The following is a 21,835-nucleotide window of genomic DNA, read 5'->3' on the forward strand; positions in this document are numbered from 1 at the left end:
ATAAAACATAATACAAAAAAAGCTTAATTTTATTTGTACCTGTAAAGTAATGTAAAATACTGGATTGTAACCACGACGAAAGACAACCCGATATAGTCACAGAATTTTGTGCAGGTTTTGTCTAGTTGCTGCTGTCCCCATTGAGCTGTATTCCGTATATATCTGTGCCACGTAATAAGTGGCCTCCAGGAGCGTGTCACAACTCCTCTCTAGTAGGAAGAAAACTCCCAACATGATGAAGGTTGTAGCCTCATAATAGCTCTATCACATGAGGTTGTAATTGGCAGACCACAACCCTTCACCTTATATAACCTATAATTCTAGTTTATAATATTTGTAAGTGCTCAGATTAGTTCAGCACTTTGGACAGCGCTCAATCTCTGAATAACTATAGTGACTGATAGTTATTAATGTTAATGGCTAATCCTGCAGCTGATCTAGGTCCAGCATATGCCAGTTTTGTGTTGTGGGTGCTCTGTGTCCGACAAGACAAAAAAAATGTGCACCTAAAAGAACGTGTTACTGCTTAGCCAGAGTTTGCGCCACAATTCTGATGCATGGCCAAACTGCACCAAACGCAATAGGTGCAAATAGGCAAATGAATTAAATTAAATGTAAATGCCCAGGAAAACCCCTTCAATTCACATTCTCCATTCTTTAGTGTGTCAGGTCGGATGCCGGTGCCCCCTGTCACTGCAGGCCCCATTGCAGCTGCTATGGCTGCTGCCACTGTATGTGGAGAGTCTATGAACCTGCTTACCCTTCTACATTTATGTGGTGGGTATATGAACCCACATAGACATTGAAGGGTGAGCTTGTAGCTGCTATTTCATATACCCTCCACATAGACGTAGAATGGTTAGTATGCATCTGCAGGATCATATACCCACAACATAGACGTAGAATGGTTAGTATGCATCTGCAGCTTCATATACCCACAACATAGACGTAGAATGGTTAGTATGCATCTGCAGGTTCATATACCCACAACATAGACATAGAGTGGTTAGTATGCATCTGCAGCTTCATATACCCACCGCATAGACGTAGAATGGTTAGTATGCATCTGCAGGTTCATATACCCACCACATAGACATACAATGGTTAGTATGAATCTGCAGCTTCATATACCCACCACATAGACGTAGAATGGTTAGTATGCATCTGCAGCTTCATATACCCACCACATAGACGTAGACAAGTTCGCCATAATATAGCATTACCACATGTATCATCCATCAGATACAGATGTAGAAGACTGCATATACTACAGGTCCATACTCCACTACATAGACAATATGCATCAGCAGGACTATTTCCCATCATATAGCTATAAAAAAAAAAGATAAGAATTGGTACATCTAAAGACCCACCATGACAGGGTATCCGGCACATAGCCTTATAACAGCAGGGGGTAGACTTTCGGCTGATTGTGTAGTGATGCTTATGGTAAGTAATGTGGACAGTAATCCCATACAGTAATTCTTTGTACTTGCTCTTTCATGGTTTCATTAGTTTTCCTAATATAACATGAATTTCACATCCTTAGAAAAGTCGCTGCTAGACGGGTCGCGATTCAGGGAACATAAAAGGATTATTTATACCTCAGGAGCTCTGCGGCCGCTGCAGGCAACATGCATCTAAAAGCAGCGGGTTATATTTGTATCTACTCCAGTATATGTAATTCATACATATGTATACAATGACTCATGTACAGAACATAGAAGTGTAGAGATCTGTCTAGCTCTAAGTGCTGGAGCTAAATAATATATACTGTATGGATACATATAATACAATCACTGTAGCTTTTATTGTAAGTGGAATTCATCATTATTAACCCAACCTATGCCGCTCCTCATCCTCTATCTGCCTCGTAAGAGAACCTTTTACCACTTCCTATGACTCCAATTATCTTAATTCCCATAAATATTGATCCACTGATTCCGATGCAGTTGAAATTTATTCTCCAGCCCCCTCTCATGCTGAGAAGTCAGTGCCATTATTTTCAGCACACAATGGGGCTTATTAACTAAGGGTTCCGTGGCCGCGGTTTTCCGATGTTTTCAGGGATCGCGCCTCCGGGACAGGTATTTAGCAGGCGATTGTGTCGCACGCGATCAAATTTAGGCGCAATCTTTAGGCGCCGGCTTTCATGCAACACAAATCGGGGGGCGTGCCGTCGGACGATCCGACCGATTCGGACTGAGCGCGGGATTAAACTTTAAAATTGTGTCACAAGATAATGCACTTACATGCACCAGGAAAAAGAAGGTCAATTTCGGCAGACCTGAGCGAGGAAGCGACACATGCAGGAAATCGGGTGCACGATCTTATTGAATCGCGCCAGAGAGCATCGTCGTCGGACAATGCACTTTCTGGAACTCCTCCGGACCGGGTAAGTAAATATACCCCAATAAGCAAATTAGCCCTGGCATTGTCCAGTGGGCGGTCCTAAATGGCAGCTCCACCACCCTGACACTAGGGAGACCTATTAGTACATTAGGTATAGAAACTAACTATTAAAAAAGAAATTAAAAAGTTGGAATTGGTGGGGGTGATGAAAGGTCATCTTGGATGAACGAGGCCATTTTTTTATCTCCATGTGAAGTTTCTGCGTCATTATGATTCATTTGTTGGTCCGTGAAAGAAAGTTTATAGTGTTTGGGCAGTAGATTTAGGGCTCTTTCAGTCTAGTGTTTTCCACGTTTGTATGTTATCCATGATTTTTGTGGTTAGAATGCTGAGGTGAGAAAAAAACGCAGCATGCACTTTTGTATGCCTGTGGACCATAGACTACCATACAAAAATTTTAGCACCTTCTTAATAAGGACGCTTACTTCTAGATCCATGAACCGTGACTTTGGTAATATTTGTTATCCATGGCCTCCTTCCTTCCAAAATGAACTTTTAAAATGAAGCTAATGAGCCAGAAGAGGTGTTACTCGAGCCCATTCATGTTGTAGCTTCACAGACTGTTACACTGTGCAGGAGCACCTTCCCATCCCACTGTGTGCTGAAGCTTCCTATGCTGCAGTGAGGTTACATCAGGAAGGGGAGAGGGAGACAATGTAGCAGCCTGTGAAGCTGCAAGATGTAGGGGCTTTGGCAACACCCCAGGAGCCTTTTTGGCTCAAGCATAATTAAAAAAAATGGTTTTTGAAGGAAGGAGGCCACAGATTACACATTTAAGAAGATTATTATAGTCACGGTGCCTGGATCTATGAGTAAGTGTCCCTGGTTTGTTATGCTTTACTCTGATGGTAGATTTCCTTTAATGACATTGCTGTATATTTAGGGTTGTTGAAAAATTTAGAATTAAAATTGTTTTTAAAGCATTCTTCCTGTGCCTAAAATTAATGTATATATTTTTGTAATTTTGTAAGAATTTTTTTTAATTTTCTCTCCATTTTGACTCGGATAACCACAAAATGACCAAACCTAAGTAAGTGGATGCATTAGTTTAACAAATTGCTCTGTAAGCAGTGTCCTCATCCTCCCATCAATCCTGAATCCTCTGCATAGAGATGTTCTGTCAGTCATTTATCTTCTTTAAGAGGATCCCGGGTGAAGTCGCAGGCAGAGCGCTGTATAATCCTGAGAGAGCGGCCTGTCCCGATGGGAGCCGCGTCTACCTAGCAACATTGGCAGCCGGTTTGCTCTGCCTTGGCAACAGCCAGGGTGCGCCAGCAAGTGATCTGTACTGCCCGGCCTGCTGCTTCTCTCTTGTATAATGTCACTTCACCCGCCATTAATTACACTCTCAAAATAACACATTCAGACCCTCGGGCGCAAGTACAACGGCACAATCCCCAAATGGCTTGCAAAATGACTATCCAGGAGCGCGATTGTGAGTCGTTGTGAAGGGTTACGCTAATAACATTGTTCTGTCTTCATTTGGTGGTGACTTTACATTTTCTCTGGACAGTTTAATTGTAGGCTTTCACCCAGTGATTCCCAGAGTTTTGCAGCTATTTGCTTTATGTGTACAAGGGTAGGTATTAAAGGGGTTGTCCCAAGTTTTCAAGTTACCCTCTATTCACGGGACATAACGGGATAACAAGGTGCTTAGTGAGGGTCCAACTTCTGGGACCAGAGCGCTGCGCTTGACAATTTCCGATGCTCCCATATTGAATGTGGCGGCAGAGCACATGCTTGTCTTTCCATTACACCTACTAGTGAGAAATGGCCCCCCATTCTATGGATTGCTGGGGGGCCTACTCTCTTGATAGGTGGGGATCCCAGCATCCCTTGGGACAACCTCTTTAATGGAAGTCTAAAATGTTTGGTCTACTTCAGGATTGGTCACATTTTGCAGCAGAGCAACTCCTTCACTTACCGCAAGTGCAAGTGTTTTTTGTCATCCTCATCCTAATTTAGAAGGCATCTGGCATCTAGCATGTCACATATCCAATAAACATATGCGCCGGTGGGTGTGCTCTGAATCATAAGCATGTGTTTCTTATGTGTCTCAATGTCAGTGTCTCTGCTTTCATAAAGAACGACACACTTATTTACCAGGACACATATGTACAATTTATATATGATCTGGAAGCAGGGGCATTGTTGCCCATAATGCAACACACAACTTCACTAGGAGAGACCTCTGCATGGGGCCCCCTTTATATAATATATTTGTATACTCACACATGTGAGTTACAATCACACACATTTATATACACATTTTATACACGTACAGCATATCCACACTATATACACACTTACAGTATTTACACACCACATATACAAACATACAGCATGTACACACATACATACTGTACCATATATACCCATGCAGCATATACACATTACATTTGAACACACACATACAGCAAATTTATACTTACATACAATACCATATACAGACATAGAGCATATACAAACACATACAGTATATACATGTATATACATACACTGAGTAGCTACACATAGTAGCTACTATGGCTGCTACCTCCTTCCTTCTAAAATCAACTTTTAGAATTATGTTAATGAATCAGAAGGGATCCTGGGGAGAATAGGTGATTCCAGAGCCCCTCTGTGCTCTGGTTTCTCAGGCTGTTACACTGCGTAGTTATCACTTCCCCCCTCCCATGTAAAGAGGAAATGTCCCTGGTTTATCATGATGGATTTTGATGGTGCATTTCTATTAAAAACGAAAAAGGCTGAAGCATTTCGGATAATGGCTTCTACATTTGGGTCTCTTAATCACATTATGAAATGCCTGTGTTTGAGGCGTCTCATATAACATTACATTGGTCGATAATGGTAAGTGAGCTGAATGGCGCACATCCTCTTAGAGAGTCCATAATGTGTCTCTTTATACAAATTATGGAACATCCTGTAATGTTTCTACCTTTTTGCTCACAAACAATAGTTCCAGAGAGTGGAGTAGGATGGGGACATAATCATGTCCTAGGCGCCCATTATGATGACCGCATACTGCTGCAGGTACAAGTTACATTGTGTGTAAGCGGGTGCGGGTGACTTCTGCTATGCATTGACTAGGAGGGTTTAACCTACTAAAACCGTATGTGAATTCATCCCAAGAAAATTAGGACAATGGGACAAGGATTTGATCATCCCTGTGATGCACATTGGGGTAGAGACAGAAGTGGGTCCGGATGGCCTCATTCTTTGTTTTTGTGACTATTTCATTTATGGTGCCCTCAATATCAATCTTTCCCTATAGAATAAAAGAGATTCCTCAAAATCTAATGTGGGCTGATGTTCGACCAAACTTTGACAAAATGAAACGGCCACAGAGATCTGGTAATTTTAGGGCCCCTTTATTGATTTCAGAAACACAGTGCCACACATAGAAGTGTGGCGGTGCCCGGTACTGCTACTCGCTTGTCACCTCCAGCTAAGATCACACACACAAGGATGTTTGATTTTGCTTTTTTTAAGATTCTCTTTGGGAGAGCGGGTTGTAAAAATGTGGGTGGAGTAGGCAATGACTTTATCTCACAAAAAACAGCCATCTGTCCTCCCTCTGTCACAGATTACAGAGTAGAGTCTCAGCAGAATGGTGACACATGTGATCCTGGGATGTACACATCACGTCTTCTCATGGGACGGCCATCTGAGCTCAGGACAGGTTGTCTGCACTAGACGGACCCCAATTACTTGGCCCCTTGCCTGTTATCCTATACCATGAGTGAGTAATTGATCAGTCGTGCCTATAGCATTAGGGAATATGGGGATGTGGGACACTAGAGCCTATGTAATGTTACATATTCATGTTGTATTGATGCAATATGTCCTTCAGATGTGATAATGCATTGAAATCATTTATACATTTTAGAAATTTATGACAGTTACCGTAAACCATGAAGACATTTTACCAACTACATGTGTATCACTGGGTGTTTAGGAATCCCAATTTGTAAATTACTTTGCTGATACAGTATATACTGCAAGGTTGGATTCACATAAAATGCTTTACTGAGTATTTGGTGTACATTTTTTAAATGTTATTTTTAGGGCGAATAAGGGTATAAGCAACACAAAAAATAGTGAAACTGCACAAAGTAGGATAAAATCACACATACAGGCACATGTGCTAGGGTTTTATGGCATTGTGCTGGCTTTCCTGGTGATATTTTATATACCGTATATATATATATATATATACATACATACATATATTTTTAATTTCTGTTTTTATTTCTGCCTTCCATGCATCTTTAGATTTTATGCTAGTTTTCTCTTTTAAACATTGCTTTATTTATGTTATTCTTTTGTTTAATTGTGTTTCAATGAGGTGCTCAAACACCACGTCATATTTTAATATTCAATGATCCCACGGTGACAATTTAGTACGGCATCCATAGTTACTCGGGTGTTCCACTATAGGATAGCAGTTCATCAGGCTAGTTTTGGAGTTGGAAGGGTTAAAATTTTAAGGAAGATTAGTCAATTAGAAAACATGAGTGTATGAAGTGCTATAAGATGTTACTATATAGCTCACATACAGAAAGCTAAGAGGCGTTTTCTATGCAGACTTCTATATAAAGTCAGTTCCTGCCTTTGTTCTGATTTTCCTTTATGTTTATCTTGCACATTTGGGTTTCACTCCGTGATTCTATATTATTTATGTTCCTTCAGGTCATGTGATGTTGGTTTTTTGCACTTCATACATGGTCATATCATATGAAGGTTACGTTTTTTGTTTAATTCATTTTTTTTTGTGTTTGCATCGATTTATTCTATTTTTTATTCATTATTTTATCTATTTTTGAGCTAGATTTATATGACTGCTGTATCGTAGACCGTCATGTATGTCTATGTAAAGCATTATGGGCAGTGTTGGACTTCATCACATTCCTTCTCTGTCGCTAATCTCTCCGCAGCTTGACAGTGTCCTACTTGTTTCACACCACATGGCGGTAGTTAAAAGCAAATGTTATCAGCCATTTCATGCCTGTGAGAAACTGCTGTCTACTTCTACTCAATGGACAATATTGGACAGATATCCCTTTGTGTGAATGGCCCCTCTCATCTACAAGCACTGATCCCTTCGTCCTTAGTGTATATCTATATGGGATTCCCTTTATTTTAAGGGGTGCTGTAGTCCCTGGGTCCATAATATGTGTCTTCTCAGTGTAATAGAGACTGTATATGTTATGTATTATGCATAGGTGGCACAGCGTGGTACAAATGGCACATTGTATATCTAGATCCTTTATATTCCTGATCCCGTACATCGTCTTTGTAAGTCAGGAAACACGTTGGCTGCCATTCAGGAGTAGTGACATATGAGGCTGGGATCAGCTGGAGTGGCGTGTGTCTCTTGGGTTGGCACGGTAGGTGCGTTTGGCTGGCATCAGCTGTGCTTATACTTGTAATGTGTGTGTGTAGGAGAGAGCGCTACGAGCATCCATCGCCTTCTGTGTCCTAGCAACTCCAGAGATGCTGCATCCCTGGAAGAGCGGGAGGAGGAGGCGACAGAGGAGTGGGAATTGTGCGGAGTAACCGCTTCACCGCCAGACCCAGGGCCTCATATGGTGATCTGTCATCTCATTACTGAAGATGGAGTCGTCATGCTGGATTTATTGTTCTGATCTCTTTAAATGTCACCATGGACAATACTAGACACATTTCACCCTGATAACCTTTGTCCTGTATCATAAAATGTCTCTATCTGTCACAGCAGCCATGCATTATGCCTGTCTGTCGTTTTAACCCTTCATTACTTGTGCAAATGAATAGCGAAGAGGGTGAGGTTGGTAAACACTGATGTGCATTGTCCGACCGGAATGCACTAAGATTGTGCGCCCAATATCCTGCATGTGTCACTTCCCCGCTCAGGTGCGTCAGAGTTCACCTTCTTCTTCCTGGTGCATGTAAGTGGTTGTTTTTGCAACACAATTCGAATGTTAAATCCAGCACTCAGTCCGGATCAGTCAGATCGTACAACGGCATGCCCCGATTTCTGTCGCATGAAAGCCAGCGCAGCTGCGCCAAAATCTGATCGCGTGCAACACAATCCCCTTCTAAATAGCTGTCCTAACAGTGCAAATCCCGAAAACGTCTGGAAGTCTGATGAAAATGCGATCTGCGGACCCTTAGTAAATAAGCCCCATCATGAAGACATCCAAGTTAGAGTCTCATAAATAAATAGAAAAGCGGATGCCCAAGGAAAATCCATATATAAATTACATCTTTATAAGTTCATCAAATACATAAAAACACTTAAAACAGCACACAAAAGTGCCTCAAGCAAACAAATGACCCCAGTATCCAACAATATACACACAGGGGTCCTGAGGAAGCCTGTGCAAACAGGTGAAATGCGTGGGCTTTACTTGCCCCCAGTACCCAGAATTGATATGTTGTCTACCTAGGTAACTATGGTGTTATTATTTAATTATATACTGACTGCATGTATACCACACTTGTGGATCTGTTATCTATTGTACTTATCTTACATGGTTACCACTATATGTGTGTATATTGTTGGATACTGGGGTCATTTGTTTGCTTGAGGCACTTTTGTATGCTTTTTTAATAGCTACATCCAGGGGAGTAACTAAAGGGGTAGCAGCGATGGGGCCCGTAGTTTCAGGTGGCCCGGCATCTGGGATATTGGGTGTATATATGCTGTATGTCTGTATATGGTGATGTGTACATGCTCTATATGTGTGCATATGTGATGTGTATATGTTGTATGTTTCATGGGTGCATATGGTGCAGTTTGAATGTGTGTACAGTACAGACCAAAAGTTTGAACACACCATCTCATTCCTAGAGTTTTCTGTATTTCATGACTATAAAAATTGTAGATTCACACTGAAGGCATCACAACTATGAAATTACACATGTGGAATTATATACTTAACAAAAAGTGTGAAAAAAAATGAAAATATGTCTCATATTCTAGGTTCTTCAAAGTAGCCACCTTTTGATTACTGCTTTGCAAACTCTTGGCTTCTCTTGATAAGATTCAAGAGGTAGTTACCAGAAATGATCTTCTAACAGTCTAGAGCAGTGATGGCAAACCTTTTAGACACCGAGTGCCCAAACTACAACAAAGACGCACTTATTTATCGCAAAGTGCCAACACAGAAATCTAATTTGTGATTTATACTCCCTTCTCTGTCACAGTTTTCATTGATACCAGCACCCTGGGGACACCAATAAAGCAGAAAATAGTCCCAGGTAGAGCTGTCACTTTAAAATAGCTCTGTGCACAGCAAGTCCTGGGCTGTTTGGGACTGCAGGAAGATACCTGGAGTCATCTCTGGTGATGGCCTGAGATGCCCACTGAAAGGGCTCTGAGTGCCACCTCTGGCACCAGTGCCATAGGTTAGCCATCACTGGTCTAGAAGGAGTTCCCAGAGATGCTTACCACTTATTGGCCCTTTTGCCTTAACTCTGCGCTCCAGCTCACCCCAAACCATCTCGATTGGGTTCAGGGCTGGTGGCGAAGTATGGTAAACCAAGTCTAGCAGTTAACAGACTGCACCATTCCTTTGTTGCGAAAAAACTGACATGTGCGCCAGTGTGCCCGGGCACCAATAACACCATGTGCAGCACACAAGTCACTGTCTAGTTAGCATTGTGTTTCATTCTATTTCCAATTTTCATTACCACCTAAAAGAAACAATTCTGTAGCATCCTGACTTGTAACTCTACAGTTTGCTGTTCCTCTATTCTTCCAAGAAATGTATAAGTTGACAACTAGGTCACCTCCACTTATCAATTAATTAATTTCCTTCTAGGAGGAGAAATGGAGATATGTAGACTCATTCCAGATTTCCTGGAGGATACATGTATTTACTAAAATAGACAAGCCAGAAGAACCTTTTAAGAACCGTTTTACCCTATTAAACTACCACCCCTTTTAGGTAGAGTATGTACGGTCCTTTTTAAAATTCCCTCCTTTATGTTAAAAATTGACATCAAAGTCATGTGAAAATCAACTGAGAACAGTCAGTTTTTGTTGAGTCTCTTTTAGGGGCTGGGGTGGGGTCACTTCAGACACACATATATTTGGCTCTACAGAAGCTAGAGCTATGATGTCATGATAAAGATGAAAATCCCATCATTCAAACTGCATGTGCTACAAAACCGTTGATACAGACATTAGTAATTAAGCCTTTAGCTGCCTATTTTGCAGGTTATGTAGCTCACAGAACTACAAGCCTGATGTGATTTCAAAGATGAGATTCTCATCTTTACAATGACTCCAGAAACATAGAGTAGCTGCAATAGAGCGGTATTAGTCATAATCTCTTGCTGCAGGTCCCTATTTACAGACATGTAAGAAAAGATACATAGAGAGTTTACAGACAGTACTAGAGTAAGTGATTAATCAATTGAGGAACATTCAGGGATTATTATTAAGGCAATAAAGGCACATAGACAATTTATGTAAAAGAGTTGCCAACCCCTTTAAGGTCTATGATTAAGAGTCTGCATTGGCTCAGATAGATGCCTTTTACTGTACCTTTCTGTAGTTGGTCTTGTTGGTCTAAAATTCATTATTTTAGGACATATAGATGATGAATTAGGTAAAAAATATTGGGGCACATTTACTTACCCGTCCGGTTGCGTCTGCCGATCCGGAATGTCCGATGAGGATTCGGAGCTGCCGCGATTCACTAAGATCGTGCCCTTTTCCTGCATGTGCCACTTCCACGCTCAGGTCCGCCGGAGTTCACCTTCTTCTTCCCGATTAATGTAAGTGCGTGTCTTGCGACACAATTTTGAAAGTTAAATTCTGCTGTTTGTCCAAATCAGTTGGGTTGCCCGATTTGTGTCGAATGAAAACCGGTGCCGATGCGCCACAATCCGCTCGCGTGCGACAAAAACCCCTGTGCGATTCAGGGCAAATCAGAAATATTCGGGAAACCCGACGGAAATGTGTCCGACGGACCCTTAGTAAATGTGCGCCTCTCTGTCTTATTTTTCTATTATTTAATATCTAACTTTACACTATGCACATTATCAGGTCTTTCAATCACTAAAGTTGACAAATGTCCAGCATATACATGGTTAAGTCCCTGGCCTGTCTGCAGACAGCACATTCAGCACAGCTCATAACTTGGTGCCAGTTACTCAGCGTTAGATTTATAGTATAATTTTGATGTGCTGAGGCGTGCATTTTAATGGCATGTGAATGAGCAGCTCTGGGACAACAGGCTGATCTCACGGCTTTAATCCTCTCCGCAGACCATTCTGATGGAGCAGGGAGGCTGGACCCGGAGGCTCATCATCATCATCATTGTGCTAAGTGCTTGGACCAGAAAGCGCCAGAGTGGTGTGCAGAGAAAGACTAATGTGGTTACATACTGCTCTTAGGAAGCCTAATAGCTAGACCTGGATTTACTTTAAGGTTTTCCTAAGCAGCCCTTTTACCTTAAAGGGGAAATCCATACAAACTGATCTTATGGCACTGTATGTCATAGAGGTCTTGGATGATCCATTTGGAGAAGCAATTTCTGGCACAAAAAATCTTATACAGGTGGTCTACTAGTTAAGACCACCTGGCTTACAGAGGACCCCTCTGCCCACTGTGACATCTGGTGAAGCTCTCTGAATGCTTTACTATAGTCCCAGGCTGCAATGATCAGCTGTAAGGCGTCTGTAATGAAGCTTTATTGATCATCCTTGGTCCCATTACAGCAAAAAATTTTGAAACTCCAATTGTCACTGGGGCAAAAAAAATATCTGTCTGGATCTACAATTATAAAATATACAGTTTTGACCTACATAGAAATTCAACTTAAAGAGAACCCGTCATGCAAAATAACCCCCCTAAACTAAATATATTTTCATAAACTGCCATTAGAGAGCATTGCCTCTATCCCTTCATTGTCCCTGTACATGCCTGTAAACCTAAGCAATGAGGTCCTAAAGCTGTATGCAAATGACCTGTGAAATGTCCAATGAAGCATTAGCATATTCAAGCTGTCCACTCTATTCATGAGTGGGAGGTACAGCCACACCCCCAGTGCATGACTGACAGCCTGTATAATGATGTGAGGCTGTATAATGATGTGCTTCCTGGTGCTGGTGGCCACGCCCCTGCAGCCTGTGTGTGCATGTGCGTGTATAGGAGAGATACAGCAGCTCCAGGCAGCCATGTTACAGCAGAACATGTCAGATTCATGTGTAGCTGATGTCTGTGTCTCTCACCTGTATATTAGGAGGATGCAGCATGTCAGCAGATACAGCACACACACTAGCAATGCTTTACTATACATTACACACAGACATGAGCAGGGGGAGGAGGGGGAACAGGGGTGACATCACTGCCTCTGACCATGTGACCAGCCTCATTTACATAATAAAGAATAGATGATTTTACAATGATTAATGTATGAAATAACTAGATAAAGGCTGGGATGGGATCCTTGTGAGCTGCTCCAACAGGTAGAGGTGACAGGACTAGTGGCAGAGACCTGATGACAGGTGTCCTTTAAGAACAAACCTATGGAACCTATAATGTATGTAACCCAGAGACTGCCTTATTGATTTTCCATAAAGTGGCAAAATTATTTGAAAAATCCCTAAAGACCCCATGGTATCCAAATTCAATAGACTAGAGCTGATTAATCATTATACATTGTGCACTATAAGTGAAGGGATCTGGTAGGTCACAAAGTCCCTCCTGAAGTCCCTACTCCATAATTGACCAGTGCTATGGTTAAAGCAGTTGTCAGGAGATATTGTCTGTGTAATGAAAAGTTATACAATTTTCCAATATAATTTCTGTATCACTCCCTTATGGTTTTCTAGATCTCTGCTTGCTGCCATTCATCAGGAAGCTCCATTGCGTACTACTCATTGGGGCACATTTACTTACCAGTCCCTGGCACGTTCCCCAATGGAATGCACTGTGCCGTGATTCACTAAGATTGTGCGCCCGATATCCTGCATGTGTCGCTTCCCCGCTCAGGTCCGCCGGAGTTCACCTTCTACTTCCCGGTGCATGTAAGTGCATTGTCCGTGTATAATCCCCTGTGCCGTGATTCACTAAGATTGTGCGCCCGATTTCCTGCATGTGTCACTTCCCCGCTCAGGTCCCCGGAGTTCACCTTCTTCTTCCCAGTGCACGTAAGTGCTTGTCTCGTGACACAATTTTAAAGTTAAATCCCGCGCTCTGTCTGAATCGGTCGGATTCCGTGCGACAGAATCCCCTTCTAAACAGCTGTTCCAGCGGCGCAAATCCCGAAAATTTCCAAAAGTGCTTTCCGCGGACCCTTAGTAAATAAGGCCCGTTATATCTTTATGCTCATTATATCACAGAGAGTTATGAGACCTGTGTGTTGTAATGAGTCGTGCACCTGTGGGACATCACATGACCATGGATATTTAATGAGCCGTGCACCTGTGTGACATCACATGACCATGGACCGATTTTTATCCACAAGAAGTAAACAATGAAACTTCCTATAGAATGACAGCAAGCAAAGATCTAGAAAAAAATTGCATTAATTAGAAAATGATATTATTGTTCTTCACACAAATATCAATTATTTACCGGTAGTGGTCAACCCTTTTAAATTTGCAGACCAAATTTTAGGGGGAAACTGTCAGCATTGAAGAAATTGTCATGGAAACAGGTGATGCTATGATTTCACATAAGATAAGAAGGAACCCAGAAGGATCTGGCCATGAAGGGGTTATGGAGTTTAGTAGAGATTTGCTGCATGACATTTCCAAATCTCACCCTGTATCTCTGTATGTAACATCGGCTGTCTCTCTGCTATAATCAATATTTGCCAGAATGCCAAATGTCATGCAGCTAATCTCATCATGGGATATTTCCTGAAAATGACTATAAAAATACAGTTATCCATCAATTCTAGGATTTGTTATCCATGGCCTCCTCTCTTCTAAAATCTACTTTTACAATTATGCTAATTAGCTAAAGCTTCACAGTCTGTTACAATGAGAAGGGCAGATCTCCCCTCCCCCTGCACATCCTGCTGCTGCTAGATTACACAGGTAGAGGGTTTGGTGAGACATGTTCTGCTCATTGTAATAGCCTGTGAAGCTACATCACTGAGGGGCTCTGGTAACACAACAAGTATCATTATTTTAAAAGCTGATTTTAGAAGGAAGAAGGCCATGGATAACAAATATATGAAGATTACCACAGTCACGGTGCCTGGATCTATGAGTAAGTGTCCCTGGTTTATCATGATGGATTTTGATGGTAGATTTCCTTTAAATCATTACCTTCTGTTAACTTTTTGCCACTGATCTGGTTCCTAGAGTCACTTTTACACCTAAGGCTGGATATACACCTCATATTTGTGCATATGTTGTAAGAACACGTCATATACATGTATATATCCACTGTTTATGTCTATACCATGGGATACATTGCCCGGCAGCAGCTGGCGATTGGCTGCTCCCGATGAACGGGGTGTTCCCCCAGTGATGTCACTGTCCTAATATGGACACTGACATCACAGGATCCTGCCATTTGATGTATGCACTCAGCAGGGCTGTGGGGAGAGATGCAATACACAGCATCCACTCCCCATAGCAGTCCATTGCCTCCGCTAAGTGCATACTTAACTCAGGCAGAGGCTGCAGGATGCTTGCTACTTCTTTCCATTCTGCATTTTCGGATGTACAGGATGTTTAGTGGCCAGATGGAGACAACAACTATGCCTCCGTCTGCCACTATTTGTCAATGTGTACACTAAGCGTATGTATCGGGTGAATTCCTGATGTATACGCTTAGCATATACAAATAACGTGATGTGAACCCAGCCTTACGGTCAAGTTTTAAAATTGTAGATTTGGAAGCTAAAGGCAAGAAATTTCCTGTTAATTTGGAATCACCTGCAAAATACTCCAATAAATGACTAGTATTAGGGTCTGACTTTGTCTCATCTGTCCATAGAACATTTTCCTACATTTTAGGTGGTATCAGGGAAGTTTCCGATAAGCCACAAAGCGTCCTTTCTTCCATGAACACCATTCTTTTTTGGCGTATGTTATAGTGGACGTATGAAAAGAGTTCTTTGAAGAGTCTTCAGTAGATCTGTTACCCTTTTTGTGACTCTAAACAATCTTCTTGAGAACAAATGTGCCAGTAACCAGGTTTTGTGTGCTTTTATTTAATGGGCCATTCATGAGTGAAATATACACATGCGCTATTGTTGTATGCTCAATGTACTCGGTTGCTTGTCTAAAATTGTCAATTGGATGTAAATCAGACCACATTGTATTAGTATAAATCTCCATGAGAATATTATTTATATACAGTACATCACTCCCCCCATGTCCTAACAATCTATACATAAGTTTTAGTTGTGTTGGGTTGTTGTAGTTTTGCAGCGGTTAAGCATCAGGTTTCTGACCACTGAACTAGATTTTGCCTTAAAGGAACCTACCACTTGAAGTGGCAGGATTCTGATGGAAATACCGGGCACCAGCTCAGGGTGAGCTGGTGCCAGAGCTTATTTTTGTTAGCGTTTTAAACCACGGTATCGCGGTTTAAAACACTTTTTAAACTTTATAGCGGGTGCAGGGAGGTACGCGCTCGGCGCTTACCATGCGCGCGGCTCTCATTCACTTCCTATGTAGCCGCGCGCACGGTAAGCGCCGAGCGCGTACCTCCCTGCGCCGGCTATAAAGTTTAAAAAGTGTTTTAAACCGCGATACTGTGATTTAAAACACTAACAAAAATAAGCTCCGGCACCAGCTCACCCTGAGCTGGTGCCCGGTATTTCCATCAGACGCCTGCCACTTCAAGTGGTAGGTTTCCTTTAATACCTACAAGATATTGTCATTACTTACCAAGAATTTAAAGTTCCCTAGGGACATTAACTTGGTGCTTAATTAATCGGTGATCAATAGTAACAATGATAAAAGCTCTCATGTCAGCTGGTAATACATTGGTAAACATAATGGGGCCTATTTACTAAGGGTCGTGGATTGCACTTTCGCTGGACTGTTTAGCGGTTTTTAGGGATTGCACGGCTCACACAGGTATTTAACAGGAGTCTGCACTGGGATTTTGGCACAGGTGAACGGATTTTAGCGCAGCTGCGCTGGCTTCCATGCGACACAAATTGGGGGGCGTGCCGTCAGAGGATCCGACTGATTCGGACTGAGGGTGGGATTCAACTTCTTCAAATTGTGTTGCAAGCCGAAGCACTTACATGCACCAGGAAGAAGGTGAACTCTGTTCACTGTAGCGGGGAAGCGACACATGCAGTTCTTTAAATATGTATTTTTGTATGGACATCCGTTTGGGTGCTGAATTTCTGAATTGACCTTGGTTCTGTTACTGTATTTTTTACAAGCTTATCACTGGATCTATGTACTAAGCTTGGTACTGGTGCTGTATTTATTTACAGAGATTGGTTCATGTATCATATATGGATTCTCAGTTCTAGGTTGCTCGGTGCTATTTTTCTGTATGAACTTTGTTTTTTTGTGCTCTCTTTCTGTTTGAGTTCTGGTGCACAATTTTTAGAATTCATGTCAGGCACAATACGAGGGCGGTTCAATAAGTACCCGTGTTAGAAATAAAGACACCATTTTTTTAAAAAAATCTTTTTATTTTTCAAGATAGTCCCCTTTTAGAAAGATACACTTCTCCCAACATTCCTGCCATTTTTTAACCCCCTCCAAAATAAAAGGTTTTGTCGAACTCTCCAAAATACGCCTCTGTCTCGGCGATGACTTCCTCGTTTGAGCTAAAACAAAAAATTCCGCGAGCCATTTCTTCATGTTAGGAAACAAGAAAAAGTCGCAGGGAGCCAGATCGGGTAAATATGGAGGGTGCGGCAGCAATTCATAACGCAAGTCATGCAGTTTGGTGGCGACAATTCCGGATGACTGTGCTGGTGCGTTATTGAACCAATATCTAACTGTGGTCATAAATGGCGAAGTGTCCCCATAAACAGCACCCAACTTTGCTTTTATCTCCTCACATTTTTTACCATCAAAAAACAAAAAGCGAATTACCGAACGGTACCGCTCTTTTTCTATCTTAGCGATAATCACGAAACACGTCTTACTCATATGGCTGCCAAATCCAAACTAACCAATCAATCAGTCTGCAACTTGTTTTGCTGACATTTGATAGATGGCAGCACACGATGATAACACCAACTTCCCTCAGGAACGCCCTCTGTCTTCAAACACGGGTACTTATTGAACCGCCGTCGTATTATACTTTGAATGACACTGTACATATTGAGTTAAAGGGTGGGTTGTTTATTTTTTAACTAGTGAGCGGAACAGTACGAGTTAATTACAAGAAGTAGTGTATATATATAAATTAGGGTTGTTCTGCAAATATGTAAAATCATTTGTGATATTATACCTAGGTATGGAGCCTGAATCCGGTGCCGTATTTATGTACAAAAATCAGTCCTGGTGCTGAATTTCTGAATTGACCAAGGTTCTGGTGTTGTATTTTTGTACCAAGCTTGGTTCTGGTTCTGTATTTATAACCTGATCTATTTTAATAATTCATGGCAGCCATTATATTATACTTTGAATGACAGTGTACATATTGAATTAAATGGAGTGTTGTTTATTTTTTAAGTGTAATTAATTTGGGAGACCATTTTAAAATTGTAATTACTTCCAGAGGTTCACCCTGTAAATTACCTGGTTCCAAATATAGGCTACCTTCAGAGCACACCTTACCTAAACATCATTACCTACAGCCTGATGTTATGTATTTTCTAGTATTTTCTAGATTATAAATTGTAATTACTTAACAGGCTTCCTCTGGCTTATTGTAGTAATAGTCTTACACACACCACTGTTTGAGGTAGTGCCGCATTAAGAGGGGATTTCATCTTAAGTTTACCTTAATATTCCAGAATTGAATTTACCGGCCAAGATCAAACAGGGTTTGATAAAGTCTTTCAATACCTACATTAATCCCATTGACCTGATCACATATTTTAAGGTGTTATTTTACAGGTAGTAATATAAAATGTATAATAAATTTGCATCTATGGGGGTGATATATGTATCTCGTATTGATCCAGTTTGTTTAATAACCAATATATTACTATGTATGTTATGGGTTCAGTCCAGGTTGGTCATTTAGCTCGTAAGATCACCATGCATCATTTATTACAGCGTGATGAGTACTTTTGATATTAGATGTTGACCAGTCTTCTTTTTAACCCATAGGACTCATGAGTGGTAGAGACAAAGGACAAAGCTAATCCACAAAGATGAGCAACCAAACCACCCCTGAGGCTGTGACCTCGCCTCCCGGAGAGGGACCAAGATATTTTGAGCGATATACAGAGAATGATCCAGAATACCTGCGAATTCGGAACATGGCAGCTGACCTGAGGCAGGATTTCAATGTCATGGAGCAGAAGAAACGTGTTACCATGATTTTACAGAGCCCGGTGCGTGTCAAATATATCAGTATGATGCATGTTGTATTAAGATATTCTGGTTATTGGATGGTGAGGCTCTACGGATTCATCCAATGGAGATTTCCAAATATTACTGGTCAAACATCTCGGTGGAAGAACGAATGGTTTTACAATAAATAAGAAGGGCTCCAGTCTGCTTTTTAAGTTCTAGAACCCAGTACAACAAGCCTAAGTGTTTCTCCTCGACAAATGATTTCCCATCCCTTGCTTCACGGTCAGTCTTCTAGATTATTTCCAATTCTTTGAGTGGCTTCCACCACCCAAAATAAGATATGAACAAACTAGGACTGTTAGGACTTGACGTGCTTTCTCCAAAGGCTTTTTATCATGGTCTGCATGTATCATATCTAGCCATTACACTTTTACTTTACCTCCATTGTAAAAGTCAACCCTCTTTATGTTTTTAATCATGACATTACCTTCTAATTCACTTGGTTATTCACCAGATTCTTCAGAATATGGCCCTATGTATTTAGATTTTTTATATGATGAATTAACAATGAGAAAAAAGGGCGATCTTGCGGTATTTTATTATGCTATATTATGCTTCGGTACTTGTTTTGTTCTCATCTTCACTTTTTACATGTGTTCCCTTGACTTTCAGTCTTTCAGGGAGGAACTAGAAAGTTTAATTCAGGAACAGATGAAGAAAGGAAACAACTCCTCCAATATCTGGGCTCTCAGGCAAATCGCTGACTTCATGGCCAGCACTGCACCATCTGTCTTCCCCACCTGTGCAGTCAGTACGTTCTTTCACTTTCTCTCTAGGGAGTTGGGAGAGGGAGGGTGACGATAGTGAGTGTCATTACGTTGCTGAAAGTTATTTAAGGTAACGTCATTTGTGGAGGAAATTTACAGGAAAGGATTTAAAGTCACCAGTCACCCTGAGATATCAGCTATTCACAGAATAGGATATAACTAGCAGATCGGTGGGGACTCAGGATCAGGGATCTGTCCCCAAATGATCTAATAATGATGACCTTTCCTAAGGAGAAGTCATCAAGGTCAAAGAAATGGAAGAAGGAATTGTATTGTTTAATAGATTTACCATGTGTAATACAGTATTCTTAAAAACATTGTTGTTTCTGTATTTCATGTGTGAAAACCTAAGCTTCATTTTGCAGACTCATCCATGGTGGCGCCAATCAATGACCTCCACTGCAATGACCCTGTACCTTTGGCAAAGGGTGAAAGGCTAATGAGATGTAAACTCGCCAGCATCTACAGACTCATGGACCTCTATGGCTGGGGACAGCTTAATGGCACTTTTGCTTCAGTGAGTAACTGGTTTAATTTATTTTTTTCTATATTTTGTGTTTACTGCTCGGGTCCCACATTCCTTCAACATTCCAAATATAAGCAAAAAAAATCAATTAGTCCCTTAGTGATGTAACAGAATGTCCTAGGGGTAGCACTTGAAGTGGACTGATATTTTAATGATCATTCCATGGATTAGTGATTTTATTGACTATTGTACAAACCTTTTAAAAGGAATCTGTCAGCAGTTATGCAAGCCTCAGGCAGTGTTAGGTATTGTCCCATGAGAGCTTTATAACAATGCATTTGTGTGTTAGTAGTGACAGGACTGGAAAAGTGAAGTTAAAATCCATCTCTTGTAAGGGCTCTAGGTGGGTCTTTCAGCCTGAAGAGCTTTCTGCTCCCTGCACTTTGCTGCTCTACGGCCCCTCCCCTCTGCTATGAGTCGGAAATGTATCAGGTTTGGGAATTAATAATTACAGCAGTCACTCAGAGCAGAGGGGAGGGGCTGTGAAACAGTTCATTGCAAAGAGCGGAAAGCTCTTCAGGCTGAAAGAACCACCTAGAGCACTTGCGAAAGCTGCAAACCTGGATTAAAAATTCACTTTTCACTGCACTGCTGCTACATATGATTACACAGCTCTCCAGGGCTTATACCTAGCACAGGCAGGACAGGATCAGAGTCAATAACAGAACAGGTTGCACAACAGGAATTCACAATACACAATACAAGGCATCAGACACAGCTTTCTCTAAGGCTATGAGACACAAAGATTCGGCAGGGGACACGGGAAGCGACTGGATATGTAACAGAACAATTATCGGCACTCTGGCCCTTTAAATCTCCGAAAGCCGGCGCTTTTGGGTTGCAGGAGCAGCTGTGACATATACCACCGAGGCGATAGGGTTTATGTTTTCTTTTTTCTAATTTTTTTCTAATTTCATGCTGTTATGTAACATTTTCTCATTCCAGATAAGGGTTAATAAAGAACAGGATCATTTCTTAATTAGTCCGCGTGGAGTGGCTTCTAATGAAGTGTCCGCATCTATCCTAGTAAGTATTAAACTAACCAAATGGGGCCAATATCTCTGCTGTAGAATACCTGAAAAAATTACGGGGAAGACTATGTATGTTTCATCTCAGTCATTTCTTTTATACTTGTGCAATTTCTTCCACAGGTGAAAGTAAATATTTTAGGGGAGATGGTAGAGGTTGGTAGCTCCAGCTTTGAAGTAGATACCAGAGACTTCAGCCTTCACTCAGCTATCTACTCAGCACGGCCAGATGTGAAATGTATCATTCAGCTCCATACAGCAGCTACTACTGCGGTGAGATCAGTGGGGGGATATTGTATAAAAACATACTTCCCTAAAGAAAAAGGTGGACCATTACTGGTCACAGAGATCTCCTACTAAAGAAATACTTCTGCTTTGTTGTAGGTATCGGCAATGAGATGTGGCCTCCTACCCATCTCACATGATGCGTTACTGGCAGGAGAAGTAGTGTATTATGATTTCAATGGGGACATGGAAGACGAAAAGGACAGGATTGAACTGCAGAAGTGTATGGGACCAACATGCAAGGTTGGTCCATAACATTTTTCACTATGTAGATGATCAGTTCTTTGATCCAAACAAATAAAATTATTCTCAGGACCAACCTTTCATCAATTCATAGAAAACAGACCCCATTA

General features: G+C 41.3%; 1 protein-coding gene across 2 annotated transcripts in view; it reads left to right on the forward strand.

Annotated features, from left to right (window-relative positions):
• Positions 1-21,835, forward strand: part of ADD2 (adducin 2) — a 63,056-nt gene that overhangs the window by 24,613 nt on the left and 16,608 nt on the right. The window contains exons 1-7 of one of the 2 annotated variants that reach the window (XM_072148842.1): positions 6,002-6,154; positions 18,628-18,854; positions 19,489-19,627; positions 20,009-20,160; positions 21,115-21,195; positions 21,321-21,470; positions 21,582-21,725. In XM_072148842.1, coding sequence (XP_072004943.1) covers positions 18,672-18,854; positions 19,489-19,627; positions 20,009-20,160; positions 21,115-21,195; positions 21,321-21,470; positions 21,582-21,725 — 849 coding nt within the window. In that variant the 5' untranslated portion in view covers positions 6,002-6,154; positions 18,628-18,671. Of the gene's footprint in view, positions 1-6,001; positions 6,155-18,627; positions 18,855-19,488; positions 19,628-20,008; positions 20,161-21,114; positions 21,196-21,320; positions 21,471-21,581; positions 21,726-21,835 lie in introns of those variants that run through there. The other variant, XM_072148841.1, reaches the window with a different exon arrangement.

The sequence above is a fragment of the Engystomops pustulosus genome, chromosome 4 (genome assembly GCF_040894005.1).
Source record: "Engystomops pustulosus chromosome 4, aEngPut4.maternal, whole genome shotgun sequence".
NCBI classification, from domain to species: Eukaryota; Metazoa; Chordata; class Amphibia; order Anura; family Leptodactylidae; genus Engystomops; species Engystomops pustulosus.